This window comes from Rutidosis leptorrhynchoides, chromosome 1 (assembly GCF_046630445.1).
Source record: "Rutidosis leptorrhynchoides isolate AG116_Rl617_1_P2 chromosome 1, CSIRO_AGI_Rlap_v1, whole genome shotgun sequence".
In the NCBI taxonomy this organism is placed as follows: domain Eukaryota; kingdom Viridiplantae; phylum Streptophyta; class Magnoliopsida; order Asterales; family Asteraceae; genus Rutidosis; species Rutidosis leptorrhynchoides.
The window spans coordinates 476,525,557-476,549,688 of NC_092333.1; the positions used below are offsets into that span (position 1 = coordinate 476,525,557).

The window sequence follows — 24,132 nt, forward strand, 5'->3', positions numbered from 1 at the left end:
TGTGTGAGAAACGTCCTAGACTAATACTTTGTCATCCCAAGTACAATTAACACAAAAACTGTGTTATTTCACCCAAACGTATAAATAAATTCTATATAAGAGAATTTATTCTCTGATAAATAAAAAAATTACTGACCACATTTCGGTCAATATATAATAAATAGCAAACACTTCACGTTGAATGGAAGCAATCAAATCGGTACAGACATATCTTAAGAGGAAAAATGTTACAAAATTGAGGCTAGCCTTGTTCTTAAATGCACTACCCTAAAGATAAACAAAACAAAAGATAAACATATGTCATGTTCACTAAAAGCTGAAAACGGGATTGTTAAAAGAATAAAAGGCGTTAATATTAATACTACACATAAAACCGTGAGACTTACCTTGTTCTTAAATGCACTACCCATAAATACCGGGATAAACTTCCGTGCTATAGTTGCTCGTCTGATAGCGGCCTGTTCAAACATAATTAACCAAACACAAGATGACAAAAACAGCATTATAAGTACATTTGTTAGTATAAAGAAAAATTTAACAAATGACCAGAAAAATAACTACTGATATCAGAAAACCTCAAGTTCAGCAGACGAAATAGGTTCATCACTGAGAAATAATTCCGCAAGTTGATCATCAACATCTGAGACTGCTTCGATTAATTCGTGTCGTTTTTCGGTAGCCATTGCTTGCATATCAGATGGAATTTCTTCAGTTACAACTTTTTCACTGATAAAGATTTTAAACTTTAGCATATCTGTTATAATTGTTCAAACATCTTGTCATATGATATAACAAATATCTATGTCAGTATATTAAAGGACGAAAAACAAACCCGCTAGAGCCATGAAAATAATACGCTTTTAGTTGCACAAGATCCACAAGACCCTGAAAGTCTTCTTCCAACCCAATTGGGATTTGCACTGCAGCACTGTGATGTCGAAGCTTCTTCCGGGCCTAAGTAAAAAAAAAAAAAAATGTAACTAATACGAAAGCATCAGATGATATACTTTATGCCAAGATATGTGTTTGTTAGATGATGGTGAGATGTGGTAAATGATGATGTCATGGTGATGAGAGACTGTACCTGATTGAGAACCTTAAATGGATCAGCTCCCATTCGATCAAGTTTATTAATAAAAGCAACCCTTGGAACCTCATATCGTTTCATTTGTCTATCAACGGTGATTGACTGACTTTGCACACCACCAACACTACAAAGAACAAGGATTGCACCATCAAGAACACGCAAAGCTCTTTCAACTTCAATGGTGAAGTCCACGTGACCAGGAGTATCAATAATGTTTACCTGCAGAAACAACATAATTCTTTTTTCTAACTATAACAAAAGGTTAATTATCCTAGGTTAATTATCCTAGCAAATTTAGCATGCCACTTCTACTTAATTGTACACTGAATCTCCTGTTGTGGCTAGTTAAGCATTAAGCATTAAAAAGTAAGTCAACGGCCTATTCCCGCATATCTTTGACCCTCTAATAATATAAAACTACAAGATACAAAACAACTTAATTCTCCAATAGTGGTAATTGCTAAAAGACAACAAAAAAAAAAAAAAAAAAAAAAAAACGAAGCAAGAACATATACTTCTTTGTTGTTTACTATGATCATATACGAACTAGAAGAACTCTATACACTAACGAATAAGATAAGGGCATTGGAATCCGTGACAATACTAACGTCAACTCACTTCAACTGTGAAGACGTTAAATAAATACATAAAAAGGTACTTATAAGAACACACATACTGTGTAACATTTCACTGACGTCAGTTTATAATATAACTAATTACTAACACTAAAATATCTGCACATCAAATCATCAACAACACAACTTTTTATTATATCACATTAAAATCAGTTTTGGCATAGTTCTGTCTTTTCTATTAAATGGATGTATGCTAATCATGAAGATGATCAATTCACCGTAGACATAATAACAAATATTAAATCAAATTTAGGTTTTTCCAAAATAAATAATCATTTAAATCAGTGTAACTGTTTACTGGTTCAGAAACATAATCAACCATTGTTCCCTAACGTACAAAAGCAGAACATACGCAATTTGATGTAATACATACTGAAAAGAAACAACATCGTTTCTCTTTTTTTGCCAATTCGAACCATACCAAAGTTTTCAAAACACTCGTGATTTAAAAATAGTATGCCTATGTGTTAACTAGGCGTCGTGTACCTCTAGGCATAGCGCGTTAGGTTAACTCTGGTGGATATGGTGCGTTTTCTGCAAATAATAACTGTACGCTTTAAACTAAGCTCTAATGGGATAATTTATTTAAACCCATTAATCAACATTCAGCGCATAATTCACTATATTGCACATGTACATCTCATAATGATTGCTCCAAAGTTCTTACTTAATAATCCTACTCCAATTTTCAAAACAGTCTCATACAATCATTCAATACTTTCAAACTAATCAAATTTAACACCATCATTGCACTTAAAATCATCAAATTACACCACAAAACTAAAATTCAAATTCATTAACAAGGATAAAAAAAAAAAATACCTGATAATCTTTCCAGTTACAATAAGTAGCAGCAGACTGAATAGTAATCCCTTTCTCTCGTTCCAATTCAATTGAATCCATCTTTGCACCAACTCCATCTTTACCTCTAACTTCATGAATTTCATGTATCCTTCCAGTATAAAACAACACTCGTTCCGTTAACGTTGTTTTTCCTGAATCAATATGCGCTGATATTCCTATATTTCTCACTTTCTCCATCGATTCCTTCCACCACGGATCCTTATCATCTTTTGTTCTGACGGCCGGTGCGGCGGCGTGAAGGAGGAGGTTGAGAAGTGCTGTGATCGGCGACGGTGATTGTGATGGATAGATTTGATCATGCATATTTTAACCGTGGGGTTTAATATGCCTGCTCAATACATAAGGAGGGGTTTAAGGATCTTAGAACGTGGCTCTCCGGTCCGGCTACCGTGAATAACCCTGGCCGACATGATGATGTCGGCGGGGTGGCCAAGTGATTAAGTCCACCTCTGATAACGGTCGTCGATCAAGAGGTCCCAAATAAGGTCGTAGGTACTAGCTTACGAAAGAATTACCTGTTAACCTTGAAGAGATGCTGAATGATGCTGTTTTGCGTAATGTATCTCGTGTGCGATAGTTACGTAATATGCCGTGTCTGGTAAATGATGATTAGGGTTGTATTTATAGGCAAACCCTAATTCTAGAACCGTCCCAGATCACGTTAATCTCATCCATAACTGACTCCCCCGAATCACGGATATAATTATGGAAAAGATATTTACTTGACAGCTAAGCAACCGCCGTACCGGGAACAAAGGAATCAGATACAATCCGCATACCGTATACCGCACACAAGCACACGCATACGCATACTATTAAGCGCCCGCATGCATATGAGGTGCGCATGCGGGTTGCGGTATCATTATGTCCCCCAGTTTGATGTTATATGGCGCGAGGCGTATGATATCAAACTATTAAGCGAAAGAAAAAACAAGAAAACGGCTAGCATTTAATATTCCGCGTGCGCCTCGATGCCATTAAATACCTGTCACAATCGCAGAAGCCCATTCGGCGGACATGACATAAAGTGACAGTGTGTCAGGCGCGTGCCAACCACGCGCGTACATGTAATCATACCCAACTGGCATCCACGCGCATAAATAAAGTGCTGGCCGTCGATTGCGTAACACGTGTACAGCCACGATCACACCACTCCATCCCATGACTCCCAATCTTCCCTATAAATACCCCATTTTGCAGCTCATTTTCACTTTCCTGCTTCAAGCTTCCTCGTTACGCTGCCAATTTGAATTCCGATCAAAAATCAAACATTCCGGCTACCATTTAAAGGTTAGTATTCATCCGATTACTCCTAGAAAATGACTAAAGCTAACGAGACGTATGTAGATAGCGTAGAGTCTGTTATAGAGCAGAAGCACATAGATTACTTAGTGAAACAGTATCCTCCCTTAGCCAAGTACAATCCGGTGCCACCCCTACCCCATCAGCGTGCTCACGAGCCACCGGAGAAGAAAGTGGCCATCTATGAACATGCGTTCAAGCATGGTAACTTTAGGGTTCCTCCCTCTGACTTCTTCTTAGGCGTATTAGATCACTTCAGAGTGGGATTAGGGCAACTACACCCGTATGCCATAGGCAAAATAGTTCTGTTTGAAATGTGGTGCGCCGCAATCGACAGGGTACCGTTGGTTAAAGTTTTCTGTCATCTATACCGCTTAGCCAATCACCACAAATCCTGGTTCACCTTCTTCGCCCGACAAAATTTCACCAAAACCCCAAAGTCGAATGCGGGTAACTGGAAAGAAACTTTCTTTTTCATTGACCAAACTGTAGTTGGTACCGCTTTTCCGCAAACGCTTATATGGTGCGAGAAGGTGGAAAAGGATGTGAACAAAACCCCGGTCCTTGATGACGAGGAAACAAAGCTGTTAGCGGAGTGCGCTAATGCACAGCTGGTGCACCGGTCATACGGGAACGTGATGTTGCGGCTAGGGAAGATATCCGCACACTGGCCATGGGAGGATGTGCGTCCAGCCATAGTCGGACCGGATGGAAAGGGTAGGAATAGTATAATCACGTACTAACAACAGTTTGCTATTTATGTGTTCTAACGCATGCGTGCATGTTTGCAGAGATGAAGATGAAGAGAGTACTGACTGCGGAGGAGATTGCGGGCATCGCCTTCCGCAAACAGAATGTGAACCAGCCGTTAGAGCAGGAGAAGACTGGCGAGAATGCACCTGCCACCTCCGGCAATAAGCGCAAGGCCGCCGAAGCCTCCCAATCCCAACAGAAGAAGAAGAAACTCACTCCCAAACAGAGGGAGGACAAGCGGAACGATAACTTCGTTCCCATCGAACCCCGTTCTGCGGATCTACCTCCCCCATCCTCTGGTAAGAGTTCAGCTTTCGCGCATACCGCACATTTAAGTTTGCATTTATATAACCACTTATTAACACGCAGGGCATGCGGAAGAAACTCATCACACCCCACCGCGGGTCAATCCGGACCTCGAAGCTACTGTCGAGTCAAAGGATAAGACGATACACCTGGACTCCGAGTCCACACCAACCCCGCCACACGGTAGCTTCCGATTGGCAAACCTGGCCCAGCTCACCCAGTCATCGGCAGAAAACACCGCAGAGCAGTCCGCCTTCCTCCAACAAATCTTCCCGGCTGAGTTCCGCAACCAACTAGCCGCACTGCCTTTTAATCAGGCTCTCAACGCCTTCGTACAAAACGGCCTTGTCTTTTTTGACATGGTTGCAGATCAAGCCCACCGTTCGACTAACTTGTATCAAGTGGCCTTGCGGAAAGAAACAGAGCTAGGGCTGCTGCAAGCGGGGGTTGATCAGGTGAAGAAAGACAGGGACGCCGCAGATGAAGCGCGCAAGGCGGTGGAGTTAACCGCGGCGGAAACCAAAACTGCACTGATTGAAGAGAGAAAGAAAAACCGCGAGCTGGTTGGTGCGGTTGACCAGTCCAAGGGGGAGGCGGAGCGTCTGCGGGTGGAGCTGGAAAGGGTGACGAGGGAAAGGGATGACGCGGTAACCAACCGCGAGCTGGCAGAGGCGGATCTGGCGAAGCTGCGCACTGCACTCCCCACCATTGCGCAAAAGGTGATGGATTCTGGGCCAGTTACCGATAAGTTCAATGCCTATGTTGACGCGGTGAAAGATCACGAAGTCAACAAGGCAGTCTTAGAGGTGATTCAAGCCTGCAGCCTTACACCACCGTACCCTGACGCTGTGCAGAAGAAATTGAAGGAGGGTACGGCTGCGGCATTGCTGGAAGCGGAGAATGCTACCACCACCATTCCTATCCCTCTAATCGATGCGTTTGCGGCGGACCCAAACATGCCGATTGATGGGTTTCTCAAGGAGGATTTTTAGTTTGTGTTTGTGATGGTTTGCGCCGTAAGTCCTATGCTTAGGCAGGCAATTGTAAATGTATTTTTGAGCCCTAAGTCCCGTGTCGGGCAGGCATTTGAAACAATTACCACTTATGTAATAACTTAATTCAATGTATATGTATCTTACTGTTATGCATGCGTAGTTTGTTTGTTTATATATCGCGAATCAAAACAAAAGGTGAACCGCATGCCCATGCGCATAGTTAACCAAAACTCATGCGTATGCGGGTATTACTGCGCAAAATAAACCAATAACAATTACCCTTTAATAATTTAGACTCGAAAGCTACTGCGTTATCACTTTGTCATGTACTAGAGGTGCACTATAGCTGTATGGTAAGCAACGCAACTAAAAACAAGCCAATGTTTTTATGCTTTGAGTTCCTCAAGCAAACCAATGCGAGAGTAATTACGCACAAGCAAACCAATGCTTGTAATTTTTTAAGTCGACTTTGCAGCCATCTAGTCTGCGTGGCGCTTGGCTAGGGGAAAACCAATTCCCTTTGCCTGCCGTTAGCGTCTAGCCTTGTAACCAAACAGGCTTCTGCCGCACGGGGGCTAGAGGACACCCCTTAAGTAGGCAGGAACCGCATACAAAAAAGATTTAAACAACAAAAGTATGCGCGAGTAAATATTTAATTGGCATTAATCACAATTACAACCGCGACACATCCAAACGGACGGAAAATACATAGAAAAAATAATGCGCTACAATAAACTGGAGTGATCAGGTCCACCTAGCTACATATAACATTTTTTCAATAACGTCGCATGCCAAGTGCGTTTCACAGGTTTTCCATCTAATGTCTCGAGATGGTACGCCCCGGTATTGTTTGCCTTCGCTACCCTGTATGGACCTTCCCAACGGGGGCCCAGTTTCCCAGTATCCTCCGCATGACTTGCGTCGTTCTGACGCCAAACCAAGTCACCGCACTTGTAAGAGCGCGAACGCACACGCTGATTATAGTACTTTGCAATTTTTTGCTTGTTATTTGCTTCGTTGACAGCCGCAGAGAGTCTGCGCTCTTCCAACAAATTAAGATTTTCCCGCAAAGCTTCAGAGTTATTTTGCTCATCAAAATTTTGTATGCGGAACGTTGGTACCCCAATTTCTGCGGGTACAACAGCTTCTGATCCATAGACCAAACTGAACGGGGTCTCACCAGTGCTTGCTTTGGGTGTTGTTCTATACGCCCATAAAACCTTCGGTAGTTCATTCACCCAACCAACGCGACCATGACCCAACCTAGCTTTGATTCCTGCTACTATATCCCGGTTGGTGACTTCGCACTGGCCATTCGCCTGCAGATGCGCAACAGATGTAAAAGTTTGCTTAATATTAAGCTCCGCGCACCAGCTGCGAAAAGGGTCACCCGTGAACTGCGTACCGTTATCGCTAACAATTTCGTTTGGTATACCAAATCGACAGACGATGTCTTCCCATACAAAATTTCGCACCCTTTTTCCTGAGATTGCTGCCAGCGGTCTCGCTTCGACCCACTTTGTGAAATAGTCGATTGCAACAATCAAGAATTTGATGTTTTCTGCGTGTGCAGAATGTGCGTAAGGTACTGATGTGAGTAACACGTTTAGAAAATAAATGATAAAATTACCTCGGCCTTTTGGGAATGGTCCGACTATGTCGATTGCCCATTTGCAGAATGGCCACGGTGAGGAGACTGGTATCATCGGATGCGCAGGTGCTCTGCTAATAGGTGCATGTATTTGGCATGATTCACATTGCTTAACTATGCGTGCAGTATCCGCGTACATGGTGGGCCAATAATATCCTAGCCGCATTATTTTTGACACAATGGACATGTGCCCCGAATGGAGTGCGCATGCACCTTCATGCACCTCGCGTACAACTTCCTCTGCCTCTTTCGGGCCAATGCACCTTAAGTGCGGTCCCAAATAATTCTTTCGATATAGGACGTCACCCTCAAGGGCATACAGCGGTGCCTTAACGCGGACTTTCTTTGCATCAGCGGAATCTGCAGGAAATGTGCCATCCCGCAGAAAAGCCACAATGGGCGTCATCCATGTTGAGCTTGATTCCTCAACTGGTGCCACTAAAGGCATCATAACAATGGATTTCGCATTGAGTTCTTCTATTAGAACTTTCTTCCCCATGTGATCAAAAGCCAAGGCAGCCAGTTTGCTTAGCGCATCCGCCTTCTTATTTTGCCCACGCATTACGTGGGAGATTTGAAAAGCTTCAAATTGGTCAGCGAGGTTGTGAACAAGTGATAGATATTGCTGCATGGCTATGTCATGCGCTTCGAAATCTCCGCTGACCTGACTGCATACTAGCTTTGAATCCACATATGCGTGAAAAATTTTAACATTTAACCTATGCGCAATGCGCATACCTGCTAACAGAGCCTCATACTCTGCTTCGTTGTTCGTAACAGCAAAATTAAACTGCAGTGCGTATGTATGCTCTTCACCATCTGGGCCTGTTAAAATTATACCCGCACCTGCACTAGATGCGCTGCACGCACCATCGGTGTACAATTCCCATGGTGACAATGTTGGTGCAGGTGGATCCTGATGTTCTGCTGACGCCTCGACATCCGCAGGTAATTCTGCTAGGTAATCAGCAAGTATTTGACCCTTAACCGCACTGCGCGAAGAGAAATTTATTTCATGTTCACCTAATTCAACTGCCCACTTAGCCATTCGGCCAGAAATCTCAGGCTTGTATAACACCTGAAAGAAAAATGATTGCGTTAGTCAATGCGGTAACCCCGGTCATTGCCGCAAAGTAGGTGTTTACCAACCTGTTTGATTGGTTGATCAGTTAGAACCACGATTGGATGTGCTTGAAAATATCGGCGCAAACGCCGCGCCGTATGGACCAGCGCATATACAAGCTTTTCTATTGGTGAGTAGTTTACTTCGCTTGATGTCAGCGTCTTGCTTACGAAGTAGACCGGCATTTGCGTCTGAGAAAAACCTCAGTCGTTAAATTTCTGCGATATAAATAAAGCATGTAAATTAATGGATTACCTTTCCGCGATCCGCGATGAGGACTGAGCTGACAGCTTCCTTCGATGCCGCGAGGTACAGCGTTAGCGTTTCTCCTGATACTGGCGCAGTAAGTGTTGGTAATTCTGCAAGCACCTTTTTCATCTCCTGAAAGGCTGATTCTGCTTCCTGAGTCCATACGAAGTCTTTTTTCTTCAAATAATTTTTCAAAGTATTGAAGAATGGTAACTGTCGTTCTGCGGCTTTCGACAGAAACCGCGTGATAGCCGCAAGCTTCCCCGTTAGACTCTGCACATCTTTCTTTGTCTTCGGAGATGGCAAATTATCAATGGCTTCAATCTTTTTGGGATTGGCCTTGATACCCCGCGCTGTCACCACATGACCTAAAAACTTGCCTTCCTCTTCCCCAAAACTACATTTAAGCGGGTTAAGCTTCATGTTGATCCTGCGCAGAGATGCAAATATTTCTAGGATGTCCGTGTGCATGTCTTCTTCGGTGTTACTTTTAATTACCAAGTCGTCGACGTACGCTTCAAGATTTCTACCGATTTGGTGCTTGAATGTTGCGTCAATTACACGCTGATAGGTCGCGCCAGCATTCTTTAAACCGAACGTGTAACAATAAATACCCTACGGCGTATGAAAAGTGTAAGACCCGAATATTTATTTTGTATACTTGTTTATAAAAGACATATGAGATCGGGCTTCGTTTAATATTTATATGGAATTAATATGCAAAGGAATCTGGTTCAGCTGTGTTGCGCGCCGCGCAGGGTTGGGGCGCGCCGCGCCGATTGCTGCTGACAGAACCCTCTTTATTTTTAATTGCTTTAATGAGGGGTAAAAGGGTAAAATCACATGGGGCCGGATTTGTGAGGCTTATGAGCTAGTTTGGATCAGTTTTGGATCCCATTCACATCCACTCATCATCTTCATCCATTCTTAGAGAGAGAGAGAGAGAGGCTTAGAGAGAGATTGAAGGTTTTGGCGAGGAAGAAGCTCGAATCGTTCAAAGTCTCGGGTTTTAAAGTTGTTCTCCTCGTTCCTAGCTACGTTGTGGTGGTATTGGTAAGCTCAAACTCCGAATTTCATTTGTTTAACTTGATATTCAATTTAGGGTTTTGAGTTAATTTGTTGAGTAACCCACTTAGGTGATGAAATGGGTTTATGGTGACTAGTTATTCTTGTCACTTGGCGGGTTTTGGGTTGGATGACGTTTTGGCCTTGATTAGGCTTTGGTTTGGAGTTTAATCACTTGGATTAGTGATTATGGAAGTATTGGAACCCATTTAGGGTAATTTGGGTGACTAATTGTGACTTTGGGTCAAATTAGGTTCGGTGGTAATTATGACCCAATTGGCGATTTAATGATGTTTATAAACTTAAAATGGATTAAGTTGAAGTATAGAACCGAGTTAAATGTGTTTAGGTGTCAAAACTTGTAAAGGATGAGATTTTGACCTTTATGGGTCAAAATTAGGGTTTAAGTGTCAAAATGGGTATGACACGTGTTTAACACTTGAGTTCGAGTTTAATTGGCGTATTAGGACCATTCTCACTTGTGTTAGTGATTATTGGTTAGTTTTGGGCACGGTTTGTGCTTGGAAGTGCATTTGGGTCGAAATTGCACTAAGTGACGAATTGGGTTGATTTGTAAACCCACTCTAAGTGTATTGTTGTAATTGTGATAATGGAATAGGTACTTTCCATTGGCGAGTTGCGGATTACTTGGAAGCACTCTTCAAGACTTCAAGGTGAGTGATATTATCCTATGTACATATGTATGTGTAGGATGGGTGCGGGTCGGGTGGAGTGATTCTCGGCTATAGAGCTCACTTCACATGTAGGTGGACTTGATGGACTTTTGTATAAGTCCAATTGGCACGGTTGTGCGTTTGGTTGACCATCTTTGGCGAAGTACACGTTCGTGTGTACATTATCACACGTGATTGTGATTTGGATGTTGTAGCCCCGATGTGGTGGATTTTATAATCCCGTGACCGTGGGTTTGAGTTGGAGATGTGAATCGCGTGTGGTTTCGGATTCACGATGACGCGTGTGGTTTCGGTCATCTTATCAAATGAATCTCGTGTAGTTCGGATTCATGGTGACTCGTGTAGTTCGGTCATCTTATTGAAGTAGTAATCTCGTGTGGTTTCGGATTACTAAGGCTCGTGTAGTTCGGCCAACCTCGATGTTGTGAAGATAGTAATCTCGTGTGGTTTCGGATTACTAAGGCTCGTGTAGTTCGGCCAATCTTCATTGTGGTATTTGGTTCTCGGTATTGGGTTAAGGCGTTAACCTTGTTCGTTTATATTGTTATATATTAATGTATTGTTGTGTTGTAGCTAACCCTCCGGGTGTAGCTATTTGGCGTTGTTCACATCGTCGTTGGTGAACTTATATTGTTGTTGTATCTTTAACTCGTTGCTTAGAGATCGTACGGTATGCTTAGTGTAGCGCCTTATATGGATGCCTCGGTATGCGGTATTTGTTATTTTGTGGCGTGTCCATTTTATACATATATATGTATGTAGTATATTATCATTCACTAAGCGTTAGCTTACCCTCTCGTTGTTGACTCTTTTTATAGATTGCATGCGGATGGTGGCTCGGGTAAGCGCGAGGATTAGAGGACTTGCATAGTTTGCGTAGAAGGCTTGTTTTTGGATTTATTAGGATTGGGTAGCGTATCCCCAATCGCCATGCTCGGCTTTGTTTTGTATTAAAAGTCTTATGGTCGAAAATTGTATTTTGGTACTTAAGGGGTAATTTGGGTCAACGTGGGCCCCTCTTCGTAAACTAAATTTTATTAATGGAACGCGCTAGTTTTCATATATTGAACATGCGGTTAAAAGCGTTTTGTCTAAATATGTCGGGAACTAGTCAAACATTTTCGCATTTAAAGACTTTCCGGACAGTCAGGTTTGGCGCGCCGCGCGGCCTATATGGCGCGCCGCGCCAGGTGGCAGTCCAGCAAATTTTTTTTTATTGTTGTAATTTTACATGGTTTAATCGCGGGTTGGTTTGGGTTGTTACAAGTGGTATCAGAGCATGGTCTAAGGGATTTAGGTGACTTGAGATAGGTGCCTAGACTTAGACTTTTGTGTGTGCTTAATTTGTTGCGGGACTTGTAGGATTACGGGTCGGAATGGGTTTGGTTAGTGCCTTGGCTATAGGTTGACTAACGTTTATATTAGTAATGCGGATATTATTAATATGTTGTTGTGTTGTGATAATAATTCTCGCGTGTGTTTGTACCGCGTAGAATTTTGGTTATGTTTGTGTATATCATCGAGCGAGACGGTCGTTGTACTAACGAGTCGATGCGGCATGTGTGCGTAATAAGAACTTGCAAACCTTATTATGGGTGCAAATCGTGTCTAACAAGTGATGTACGATGAGTGTTTAGCAAGATGGGGCTGTGTCGTGCGTACGGTTTTACACGTTCGTGGACTAATCGTTTTGCATTCTTTAGAATGGCGACGCGAAACGAGATCGAGACGAATGACGAGGAGTTTAATACTAGAGTTGCGGCCGCCGTTGCGGAGCAAATGAGTGCGTTAGAAGAAAGAATGGAAAGGAGGTATTCCGAACTTCAAAGTAGTGGTGAAATGGAGCGTTATCTTAAGAGCTTCATGAGGACTAAACCCCCGATGTATGACGGAAAGCCGGATCCTTTGGTAAGCACAACTTGGATTTCGGACGTCGAAGGGTGTTTCCGTACTATTGATTGCCCTCCCGAGAGAAAGACGAGACTCGCTACGAGTTTGTTGCGGGGTAGGGCAAGGGATTGGTTGGATGGTAAGATTGATCTTGTCGGTGGCGAGACGTTTATGGCTTTATCGTGGGACGACTTTAAGGAGGAATTCTTCGAGGAGTTCCGGACTTCGGCCGATTTGTGGGAATTGCGTAATGAGTTGCGAAATTTGCGACAAGGATCTATGGATTTGAATACTCTCAAGACGACCTTTATGGCGAAGGCTCGTTTTTGTCCGGAGTATTTGGGGAATGATCGTTTGTTGATGGGAGATTTCTATCGGACCTTGAATGATGACTTGAAAAGTAAAATTAGCCGGGGTCAAGCGAAATCGTTTTCGGAATTATTCGACTTGGCTAGAGGTTTCGAGTCGTATTCACGATCGAAAAAGGGTGAACCTTCAAGTGAGCGAAGGGTCATTTCTTATGGTGCTCCGAGTAAGAGGGCTAAGGGTCCGAGTGTGAGCACGGGTGGTACGCGAACGGGTATGTCGGATTCTAGTGCGGTTAGATGTTACAATTGTGGCGTGAGGGGTCACAAGTCTTGGGAATGTTCGGTACCAAAGGGTGATGGTATGGTGTGCTTCAATTGCCAAAAGGAAGGACATCGTAAGTCGGAATGTCCCAAGTTAGCGGGGACGGGTGCGGCCATGAGACGTTAAGGTACGTTTAATTTTGATAAATATGTCTTTTGATTATTTATTAAATGCCGTTTGAGTTTGAGTTGCGTGCCTTTGTTGTGCATGTTATGCTATGGGTGACGTTCCTAATGGAAGTACCCTATGTTGATGTTTGATTGACGGGCGAAGGGCGTAAGACTTGGCGTAACCAAGCATTCCATAGTATTTGGAAAATGTCTCTACCAAGCCATGGAAATGGGTTTTGGTGTTCGGATGTTAGAGCATGTTCGCTCTCGTGTTGAAGTTGATGAACCATGAGGTTCGACGGGTGGGATGAAACCCGAGGAATCGAGTGTTTTGGGTCTCGATGTATGTTGGTAAGGGATTCTACGTGACGCGACATTAGGTGCCTCTTTTATACCTACTAGCGTAGTGTTCGACTCCGATTGTGTTGCGGTACACTTCTCGTACAAAGTGTTTAAGGGTTGGTTAAAATCCTTCGTGTGCTCAAGGTTGGAGCAAGATGTGGTAATGGGTCGTGTGAGCCCAATTGTTGGTAAAGTCTACCTGTGGTAGCATTGTGCGGTTGTACGAGTTGTGGATATGGAACGTGGTTCTAAGTGGGGGAGTTACACTCCCGCACGAGGAAGTTTTAGTGTGAGATTTCGGATGATGCTATTGGTAGATCCGGAAAATGTTGTCGAGACCTGGTTGGGTCGATTTGTGGTAGAGTACAATCTCGGATAAATTGTACTTATGGTTTGGATTTGAATCATCACCGAGGTGGTAACGTGGTAAATCTCGTTGAGAGATAATGGACGTGTTTGGCGAGCAAGGTGAAATCCTCCGGTTAAGGGAGGTGTGTGTCGGGTTCTCTTGTGGAGAATTATTGTTTGGTACCTATGTTTGGTATAGGTGGTTCTTGCTTGATTATGGTATGGTTGTTTGATGAAGCATGATCTTTAGGGTCCGCTGACTTCATCATAGGAATACGTGATTGATGGAGCATGACCTTCGGGGTCCGCTGACTTCGTCATGAGCGTGGTGTTATATCGGTGAAGCATGATCTTCGGGTCCGCTGACTTCATCCGGTGTTGTGATCGGTGAAGCATGATCTTCGGGTCCGCTGACTTCATCCGGTGTTGTGATTGGTGGAGCATGACCTTCGGGGTCCGCTGACTTCATCAAGGGAGTAGTGTTATGTCGGTATGGTGTAACACTATCGGGAAATGCGAGTACCGGTGGGAAATGCGAGTACCATTCCTGTGTTGAGATTGTGGATCGCGTGTGTTTTCGGATTCACGATGACGCGTGTAGTTCGGTCATCTTATTGGAATGAATCTCGTGTAGTTCGGATTCATGGTGACTCGTGTAGTTCGGTCATCTTATTGAGGTAGTAATCTCGTGTGGTTTCGGATTACTAAGGCTCGTGTAGTTCGGCCAACCTCGATGTTGTGGAAGTGAATCTCGTGTAGTTCGGATTCACAAATGACTCGTGTGGTTTCGGTCATTGTATTGAGGAGTGAGTCTCGTGTAGTTCGGATTCACAAATGACTCGTGTAGTTCGGTCATTCCTCCGGGATAGTGACTCTCGTGTAGTTCGGATTCACTATGGCACGTGTAGTTCGGCCATTCCCGATTGTTGTTGTGGTGAAGGTAGTGAGTCGCGTGTAGTTCGGATTCACTAGGGCGCGTGTGTTTTCGGCCAGCCTTCGTGTCGTGTGATCTATTGGTTGTTTGATACACCAATGGTAGGGTCGTAAGGACCATGTTGCAGGAACTATCGGTCGTTTTATACGTCGATGGTGGGGTCGTGAGGACCATGTTGTGGGATTAGTGAGGCGATAGCCGTGTTTCGCTCACATGTTTGTTACGGGTGTGACGATGGTTGATTTCGTACACCTTGGGTTTTGCGTTTTCATAGTCGTTTTGGGCGCTATCGGTTCTAGCCGTTGGATTATGATGTTACGGTAGTTGCGTATTGGTCGTATTGCGCACTACAAGGGATGTCTATTGAGTGGTGTTATCCGTAAGGATTCGTTTGGATCGGTCTTCATCGGTTCGGGTTGTTGACCTTAGGTTGGGACTTGGGTGCTTTTAGCGTTGTACTCGGTAATAGTACACTAAGGAATTAATATCTCGGTATGAGATTGGTTGGGTTTTCCCAGTGTTAGGGAATGAGCATGGTGTTAGTGCTCGGATTATGGATTTGATAAATCGCGGGTGACGATTTACTTGTGGAAGGCGATTCATTGGGAAAAATTGCTTAGGAAAGTCGGATTGGACTTATGTTGAGGACCGTAGAGTGGAGTCCGTTTGGTCAAGTGATGAGGATCACGAGGACGTGATCGAGTTTAAGTGGGGGAGAGTTGTAAGACCCGAATATTTATTTTGTATACTTGTTTATAAAAGACATATGAGATCGGGCTTCGTTTAATATTTATATGGAATTAATATGCAAAGGAATCTGGTTCAGCTGTGTTGCGCGCCGCGCAGGGTTGGGGCGCGCCGCGCCGATTGCTGCTGACAGAACCCTCTTTATTTTTAATTGCTTTAATGAGGGGTAAAAGGGTAAAATCACATGGGGCCGGATTTGTGAGGCTTATGAGCTAGTTTGGATCAGTTTTGGATCCCATTCACATCCACTCATCATCTTCATCCATTCTTAGAGAGAGAGAGAGAGGCTTAGAGAGAGATTGAAGGTTTTGGCGAGGAAGAAGCTCGAATCGTTCAAAGTCTCGGGTTTTAAAGTTGTTCTCCTCGTTCCTAGCTACGTTGTGGTGGTATTGGTAAGCTCAAACTCCGAATTTCATTTGTTTAACTTGATATTCAATTTAGGGTTTTGAGTTAATTTGTTGAGTAACCCACTTAGGTGATGAAATGGGTTTATGGTGACTAGTTATTCTTGTCACTTGGCGGGTTTTGGGTTGGATGACGTTTTGGCCTTGATTAGGCTTTGGTTTGGAGTTTAATCACTTGGATTAGTGATTGTGGAAGTATTGGAACCCATTTAGGGTAATTTGGGTGACTAATTGTGACTTTGGGTCAAATTAGGTTCGGTGGTAATTATGACCCAATTGGCGATTTAATGATGTTTATAAACTTAAAATGGATTAAGTTGAAGTATAGAACCGAGTTAAATGTGTTTAGGTGTCAAAACTTGTAAAGGATGAGATTTTGACCTTTATGGGTCAAAATTAGGGTTTAAGTGTCAAAATGGGTATGACACGTGTTTAACACTTGAGTTCGAGTTTAATTGGCGTATTAGGACCATTCTCACTTGTGTTAGTGATTATTGGTTAGTTTTGGGCACGGTTTGTGCTTGGAAGTGCATTTGGGTCGAAATTGCACTAAGTGACGAATTGGGTTGATTTGTAAACCCACTCTAAGTGTATTGTTGTAATTGTGATAATGGAATAGGTACTTTCCATTGGCGAGTTGCGGATTACTTGGAAGCACTCTTCAAGACTTCAAGGTGAGTGATATTATCCTATGTACATATGTATGTGTAGGATGGGTGCGGGTCGGGTGGAGTGATTCTCGGCTATAGAGCTCACTTCACATGTAGGTGGACTTGATGGACTTTTGTATAAGTCCAATTGGCACGGTTGTGCGTTTGGTTGACCATCTTTGGCGAAGTACACGTTCGTGTGTACATTATCACACGTGATTGTGATTTGGATGTTGTAGCCCCGATGTGGTGGATTTTATAATCCCGTGACCGTGGGTTTGAGTTGGAGATGTGAATCGCGTGTGGTTTCGGATTCACGATGACGCGTGTGGTTTCGGTCATCTTATCAAATGAATCTCGTGTAGTTCGGATTCATGGTGACTCGTGTAGTTCGGTCATCTTATTGAAGTAGTAATCTCGTGTGGTTTCGGATTACTAAGGCTCGTGTAGTTCGGCCAACCTCGATGTTGTGAAGATAGTAATCTCGTGTGGTTTCGGATTACTAAGGCTCGTGTAGTTCGGCCAATCTTCATTGTGGTATTTGGTTCTCGGTATTGGGTTAAGGCGTTAACCTTGTTCGTTTATATTGTTATATATTAATGTATTGTTGTGTTGTAGCTAACCCTCCGGGTGTAGCTATTTGGCGTTGTTCACATCGTCGTTGGTGAACTTATATTGTTGTTGTATCTTTAACTCGTTGCTTAGAGATCGTACGGTATGCTTAGTGTAGCGCCTTATATGGATGCCTCGGTATGCGGTATTTGTTATTTTGTGGCGTGTCCATTTTATACATATATATGTATGTAGTATATTATCATTCACTAAGCGTTAGCTTACCCTCTCGTTGTTGACTCTTTTTATAGATTGCATGCGGATGGTGGCTCGGGTAAGCGCGAGGATTAGAGGACTTGCATAGTTTGCGTAGAAGGCTTGTTTTTGGATTTATTAGGATTGGGTAGCGTATCCCCAATCGCCATGCTCGGCTTTGTTTTGTATTAAAAGTCTTATGGTCGAAAATTGTATTTTGGTACTTAAGGGGTAATTTGGGTCAACGTGGGCCCCTCTTCGTAAACTAAATTTTATTAATGGAACGCGCTAGTTTTCATATATTGAACATGCGGTTAAAAGCGTTTTGTCTAAATATGTCGGGAACTAGTCAAACATTTTCGCATTTAAAGACTTTCCGGACAGTCAGGTTTGGCGCGCCGCGCGGCCTATATGGCGCGCCGCGCCAGGTGGCAGTCCAGCAAATTTTTTTTTATTGTTGTAATTTTACATGGTTTAATCGCGGGTTGGTTTGGGTTGTTACAAAAAGCAGTCTTGTCCTCATCTTCCGCAGCCATTAAGATTTGGTGATAACCCTTGTATGCGTCCAGAAAACACTTGTACCTAAATCCCGATAGTGATTCTACCTTCCAGTCTATCTCCGGGAGAGGGTAATTGTCCTTGGGACATGCCTTATTAATATCTTTGAAATCAACGCACATCCTCCAGTTACCGTCAGCCTTTTTTACCAATACAGGATTTGCAACCCATGTCTGATAACGCACTTCCCGCAGAATGCTTGCTTTGACAAGGTTGTCCACCTCTGCGCACAACCAATCACTGCGGTCTAGAGCCATATGCCGCTTCTTTTGCCTAACGGGTGTCAATGATGGATTAACATTTAACTTATGTTCCGCAATATCACGCGGAACCCCAGTCATGTCTGACTCACGCCACGCGAAAACATCTGCGTTTGCGGACAAAATTCCATGCAATTTGGCCTTTGTTTCGGCTGACAAGCCTGCGCCGATTTTAATTCGCTTATCCGGATGCAAGCGATTTGCTATGACTGCACAATTTGCCAGTTGTTCTCCCACGCTAGGAGTGCTTATAGGCGCAACTGAGCCACACAACTCAGTTGTTTGATGTGACGCAACCGTGGCAACGCCTCCTACTGTGGGAAACTTGATCAAACCATGCACTACCGATGGTATGATGTTGAAACGCCGTATGAAGTTTTCCCTAGCAGTGCGTTATATCGTGAAGTTGAACGAACCACATAAAAATCGACCAATTCATGCCTGATCATCTGCGGGTTCCTGTCATCCGCAAGCTCTAGCATTAATTCTATTCGGCCTAGCGGCCACGAGTTTTCTCCGGAAAACCCTGATAGCGTAATATCAGGCTGGCGTAACTGCGCTTTGACTTCTACCGGAAGGAAACGATAACAATGCTCATACATAATATCGACACCGCTGCCAGTGTCAACATGCATGCACTTAACCTGGATTCCGCAATCAGGGATGCGACACTTGATGATAATGGGCTCATTAATAGAATCAATTGACATTACAGGAGGGAAAGTGATTGGGAGAAGCTCCCAATCTTGGTGATCATTGTACCTTCTCCGCTGGCTGATTTTCTCTGCGTCAACCATGTTAATGGTTAAGTCGGCATTTTTCGCTTTGTCAACTTTCTGCCACGCGAAAGTCTTAGACTTCGAAGCCTCTTCTGCGGCCTTTCCCTTGTCCTTTTTAGGTGGTTTTAGATGATCCAATTTGCCCGCGCGAAGCGCCTCCAGAACCCGTTCCATCAAGTTTTTACACCGATTGGTGTCGTGACCATAATCGTCATGAAATTCACAATACTTTGTTTTGTCCCGCTTACCAAATTCCGTAAGCGGAGTTGGGACCGCAAAGGTCGCGCACACCGGTTCGGTTGCCAAAATTTCTTTTGGCGTTTTGGACAAACTTTTAAGCAGCGCATAGTTCTGATTATTGATGCCGCGCTGATTATTGTTTCGATAATTGCCACTTGATTTCCCTTTATCATTCCTGATGGGACCACCGCTAGGATACCTTCCACGAGAGTTGTTACCACGATTTTGATCGCGCGAACGATCATCATCGTCCTTCCTCTCGTTGCGTGAGCTAGCTGTTGGAATGTCATTATCTTCGCCACTCCGCATATAGTCGTGGCATTCATTAAGCGCCTCAGCATAAGTTGTTGGGACTGTATGGCGCAGACGCCTTACCAGTGTTGGATGACGTTCTGAGTTTATACCATGTATGAGTCCGGAAATCTGTTGCTCTGGTTTGAGATCTGGTATACGCAGGCACTCATTAGTATACCTTGTGAGAAATTCGCCCAAAGATTCCTTGGACTTCTGCACGATGTCATGGCATTCAATGTGAGTGCGCTTGCGTGGTCTCTGATTCTGATATTGCAGCAAAAACTTTGTCCGCAGATCCATAAACCCGGCAATACTACCCGCCGGCAACTTATTAAACCACTTACGAGCAATACCCTGTAGTGTCATAGGAAATATCTGACACGCAACCGGATCCACCCAGCCTTGAGTGCGCATTGCGCCTTCGAAACGCTGTAAAAAATCATCTGGATCGGTCAGGCCATTGTAAGTACCCAACGTGCTAGGTATCTTTGGTGCTGATGGAAACGGGTATGCGGATATATGCGGAGGAAACTTGTCAAAGGTAGTCGGTAGCTCGAAGGGTGGTTTAACAGGATCCCCTTTCAAGTTTGCAAAGAAACGCTTCATCATGTCCTGAACAAAGTCAGGTTGTGAAAATAAGTGAACCATATCAGGAGGTGCGGCCTGCATGAATTGACTTGCAAGATTTGCCTGCCCTTGAACATTTTGCCAAGGTTGACCCTGCGTCTGCGGATATAACCAAGGCTGCTGCGTTGGAAAAGAGGGATAACTTGAAGACGCAGAGTACACAGGTGGCTGTAAAGGAAGCGAAACCTGTGGCGCAGATATCTGCGAAACTTGAGGATACACACTTAAAAGCCCAACTGTATGCGCTGTGCTTTGCTGCTGCGCTGTTATCGGCGCCCAATGAGAGTTTGCATCTGGGATGACACCAAATCCCCAACTATTAAGTAACGCCTGCGCATCCGCAGGAGTTAAAAATTGTGAAACTGGGCGCGGTGGTTGCCAAGGTTGCAACGGTGTAAATGACGAATTCTGCTGAATGCTCTGCGTATGCAGAGGTATTGAAACAGTGGTACTGTAAATAGGTACCTGGCCGCAGCAAACCACATGCAGCCCCGTTGTTCCACCGCTAGTGCCTGCAAAGATGACCCTTGGATCCACTGACGAAAAGTCCAGCCGCGTGGTTGTGACTGGTGAGTTTGCTCTTGGCGGTGTGACCCCGTCTGAATATATCGGCTTGTACCTCTGAAAAGGTTCGCCGGATATAGGTGGAGGGTATATCGTGTACCCCGCCTGAATAGCGGCCCCCGTAGTCATAACCGGTGTATGTTGACTACCAGACGGTGCGTTCTGAACATCTGTTTGGGTATGTTCCGATGATTCCTCGGAAGTCATGATACTGTTAAAGAAAAAATTTAAAAATTTTGTAAATAACGAGTCATACAATTCAAAACCTTAAAAGAAAAAGCAATTAAACAGTCTTGAATTAATTCGACTCTCAATGAAAGCACCACTTGATCATGCATATTTTAACCGTGGGGTTTAATATGCCTGCTCAATACATAAGGAGGGGTTTAAGGATCTTAAAACGTGGCTCTCCGGTCCGGCTACCGTGAATAACCCTGGCCGACATGATGATGTCGGCGGGGTGGCCAAGTGATTAAGTCCACCTCTGATAACGGTCGTCGATCAAGAGGCCCCAAATAAGGTCGTAGGTACTAGCTTACGAAAGACTAACCTGTTAACCTTGAAGAGATGCTGAATGATGCTGTTTTGCGTAATGTATTTCGTGTGCGATAGTTACGTAATATGCCGTGTCTGGTAAATGATGATTAGGGTTGTATTTATAGGCAAACCCTAATTCTAGAACCGTCCCAGATCACGTTAATCTCATCCATAACTGACTCCCCCGAATCACGGATATAATTATGGAAAAGATATTTACTTGACAGCTAAGCAACCGCCGTACCGGGAACAAAGGAATCAGATACAATCCGCATACCGCATACCGCACACAAGCACACGCATACGCATACTATTAAGCGCCCGCATGCATATGAGGTGCGCATGCGGGTTGCGGTATCATTAAGATTGATGAACGGAGGAGGGTGTACAGTAAGCGCGTTGCTGAGGATTTGGATTGTGACATGGTGGTTAGGGTTTTGATGGAGTAGTGAAAAACCCTACAAACACTGGTTTGTTGTTACTACGAAGAAGATGAAGATCGTTGGATGGAATTGGGAAATGAAAGAGGGGTTTAACTTGTAAATATTGTGAAGTTTAAGTTAGACCCTTAAAGAATAGATGAAATTTATTTATGCCCTTATACGAGGGTAATGAAACTCGAATAATTTGTTGACGTCATGATGCATGGGGATCAGTGGATCACAATGATCGCCCCCGAATCAATGTATATTCGCTTGATCCATCCTCTTAATGCTATGAATAATCAAAATATATCAATATTGTATATCCCACTCAAGTTTTTGTAGCTTGACCGGGACAAACGACAATTTGCATATGTTGAGACTTAGTACATTAATTGATAAATGAATTACAAATTAATTGTCCGTAGTCGAAAATGCCATTAACAAAAAATTATTACTCCTCCTATCTACTAAATTCCACTCAAGTTTTTGTAGCTTGAGTGGGACAAACAACAATTTGCCTATGTTGAGACTTGGTGCATTAATTATCATATGGGATAAGTGAATTACAAATTAATTGTCCGTAGTTGAAAATGCCATTAACAAAAAATTATTGTTTAACCAAAAAAATGTGGTATGGAACAATAAAAAAATAACGTGAACAGTAAATCCCAAGTTTCAAATGATATATCATTAATATATGGATATGAATGTTGGTGATTAGTAGATTCGTTGGAAGACCGTGGTACACAATGTCGTTGGATAGCATATTTGATGACGGAGCCCAAATCCTTTTTTGATGTACATTACTGATAAAAAGTGGTACATTGTATTAATTAATTAATTAATTTTGGTTTGTCCATTTTATTGTGAAAAGGTATGTCATGAATATTAGGGAGTGTGATGTGTTAAGTGATAGGAAGAAGTTGCTGATGTGGCACAATGTGGTTGTATGACGGTTGTCATGGATAAGAGTAGTCTTAGAGTTATGGGTGTAGATTAAATGAGATCGAATGGGACAGGGAAACACTGAAACAATGGAAAAATAGAACAATGGAACAATGAAAAAAACAATTGCACGTTACGACTCGAACCAGTGTGTTTCCGTTAACAATTGAGCAACTCCGACCATCCAAGCCGGGGAACGTTTTGCACATTAACTCGATAATAAGAGTAATATGAACTAAAATTATCTGGTTTAAAAAATAAAAAATTAGGATGAACACTAATGACATAGTTTGTAATGTAATGATATATAGTATAATATAATATTATTGATCCACATGATAGCAACGGAAAGTTAAGAGGGAGTTACAATTTCTTCAAAATTACAGTAGTTTTTAAAAGCATAAGCATGTATTAGTTTTCAAAATTAGTTTTTGTACTTAAAGTGAGATCCACATAAAGTCATCTAATCACATCACAAAATGTTACATAAAGACAAACATTGAGTACCTGTGAGAGCAAAGTGACTTGACATGATGAGTTCCAAAGTTCTAAGTATCGTTTTGGTGCCAACTACGTGGGCGGGATAACAATATGCATTTGTTGTACTATGTTCTTATAAGAACATTTGTCATCGCTGACGTGTGAAGTGCTTTCTTCAACTTTATCTTCGACTCAATTGAAGAAATCCTGCCAAGACAATACATCAGCAACCTTGTGTTGTAGCTCATGTGATAGTGGTATGTCTCTCTTAGCAAGAGGTCAGTAGTTCGACTCCCGTGAAGTGCAACATTGCACACAAGGTTGCCCATTAACCCTTGAATTCCACTCAAGGGTGCCTTCCGCACATCGCGTTGCGGGGGCAGTCGGAGAGGGGGTTTTACCGCCCATGCCCTCGGATTGAGCCGGATTTCTTCCTGGGCAGCAGTTGGGGGCGTGTTATGCAACTGCGGAAGATGAACGCTAGGGTGATTTAGTAGGCACATATATCTTTCTTAGTTTCATGCTAGCCTAATGAATTGAATATGAATAAAAGTCAGTCTTTTAGTCTCCCTGGGTGATCTCGAACTAGTGTTAAAAAAAAATCAGTTTTAATTAATATCCATCGTACTAAGAGACCTCTTGGGCATATTCTGTTATCTATCAATTTTGATAATTCTTCAGTTTAAATTAATAACATTGTTATAGAAGTTCCTGACTAAGTCAACTTCCTCGACTATGCCAACTAGTCGAGATTTGCCAACTAGTAGAGAGTTTAAAGTATCTGATTACTATGCCAATTAGTCAAGAATCCGATTTGTCTCTGGCCGATTTATTCG

General features: G+C 43.1%; 2 protein-coding genes across 2 annotated transcripts; one reads left to right on the plus strand and one right to left on the minus strand.

Annotated features, from left to right (window-relative positions):
* On the minus strand, positions 1–2,816 carry LOC139874794 (elongation factor G-2, mitochondrial-like). The gene is made up of 6 exons (XM_071862194.1): positions 2,545–2,816; positions 1,085–1,306; positions 833–954; positions 576–726; positions 387–458; positions 1–267 (listed from the first exon to the last, which is right to left on the minus strand). Exons 1-6 carry the CDS (start codon positions 2,761–2,763, stop codon positions 106–108), a joined length of 948 nt encoding a protein of 315 aa, XP_071718295.1. The 5' UTR covers positions 2,764–2,816; the 3' UTR covers positions 1–105.
* A 1,706-nt stretch (positions 2,817–4,522) lies between these two features.
* On the plus strand, positions 4,523–5,939 carry LOC139839783 (uncharacterized). The gene is made up of 4 exons (XM_071829942.1): positions 4,523–4,605; positions 4,680–4,940; positions 5,011–5,069; positions 5,667–5,939. Exons 1-4 carry the CDS (start codon positions 4,527–4,529, stop codon positions 5,937–5,939), a joined length of 672 nt encoding a protein of 223 aa, XP_071686043.1. The 5' UTR covers positions 4,523–4,526.
* Positions 5,940–24,132: the final 18,193 nt, after the last annotated feature.

Bases quoted from the DNA above. Each gene is read 5' to 3' on its own strand.
- LOC139874794 (XM_071862194.1), bottom strand. From the start codon at position 2,763: ATGGAGAAAGTGAGAAATATAGGAATATCAGCGCATATTGATTCAGGA. The intron at 1,307-2,544 runs GTATTTTTTTTT...TTGTTTCTGCAG, and splicing joins GTAACTGGAAAGATTATCAG to GTAAACATTATTGATACTCC. The intron at 727-832 runs GTTTGTTTTTCG...AATCTTTATCAG, and splicing joins TATTTTCATGGCTCTAGCGG to TGAAAAAGTTGTAACTGAAG.
- LOC139839783 (XM_071829942.1), top strand. From the start codon at position 4,527: ATGTTGCGGCTAGGGAAGATATCCGCACACTGGCCATGGGAGGATGTG. The intron at 4,606-4,679 runs GTAGGAATAGTA...GCATGTTTGCAG, and splicing joins AGTCGGACCGGATGGAAAGG to AGATGAAGATGAAGAGAGTA. The intron at 4,941-5,010 runs GTAAGAGTTCAG...ATTAACACGCAG, and splicing joins TCTACCTCCCCCATCCTCTG to GGCATGCGGAAGAAACTCAT.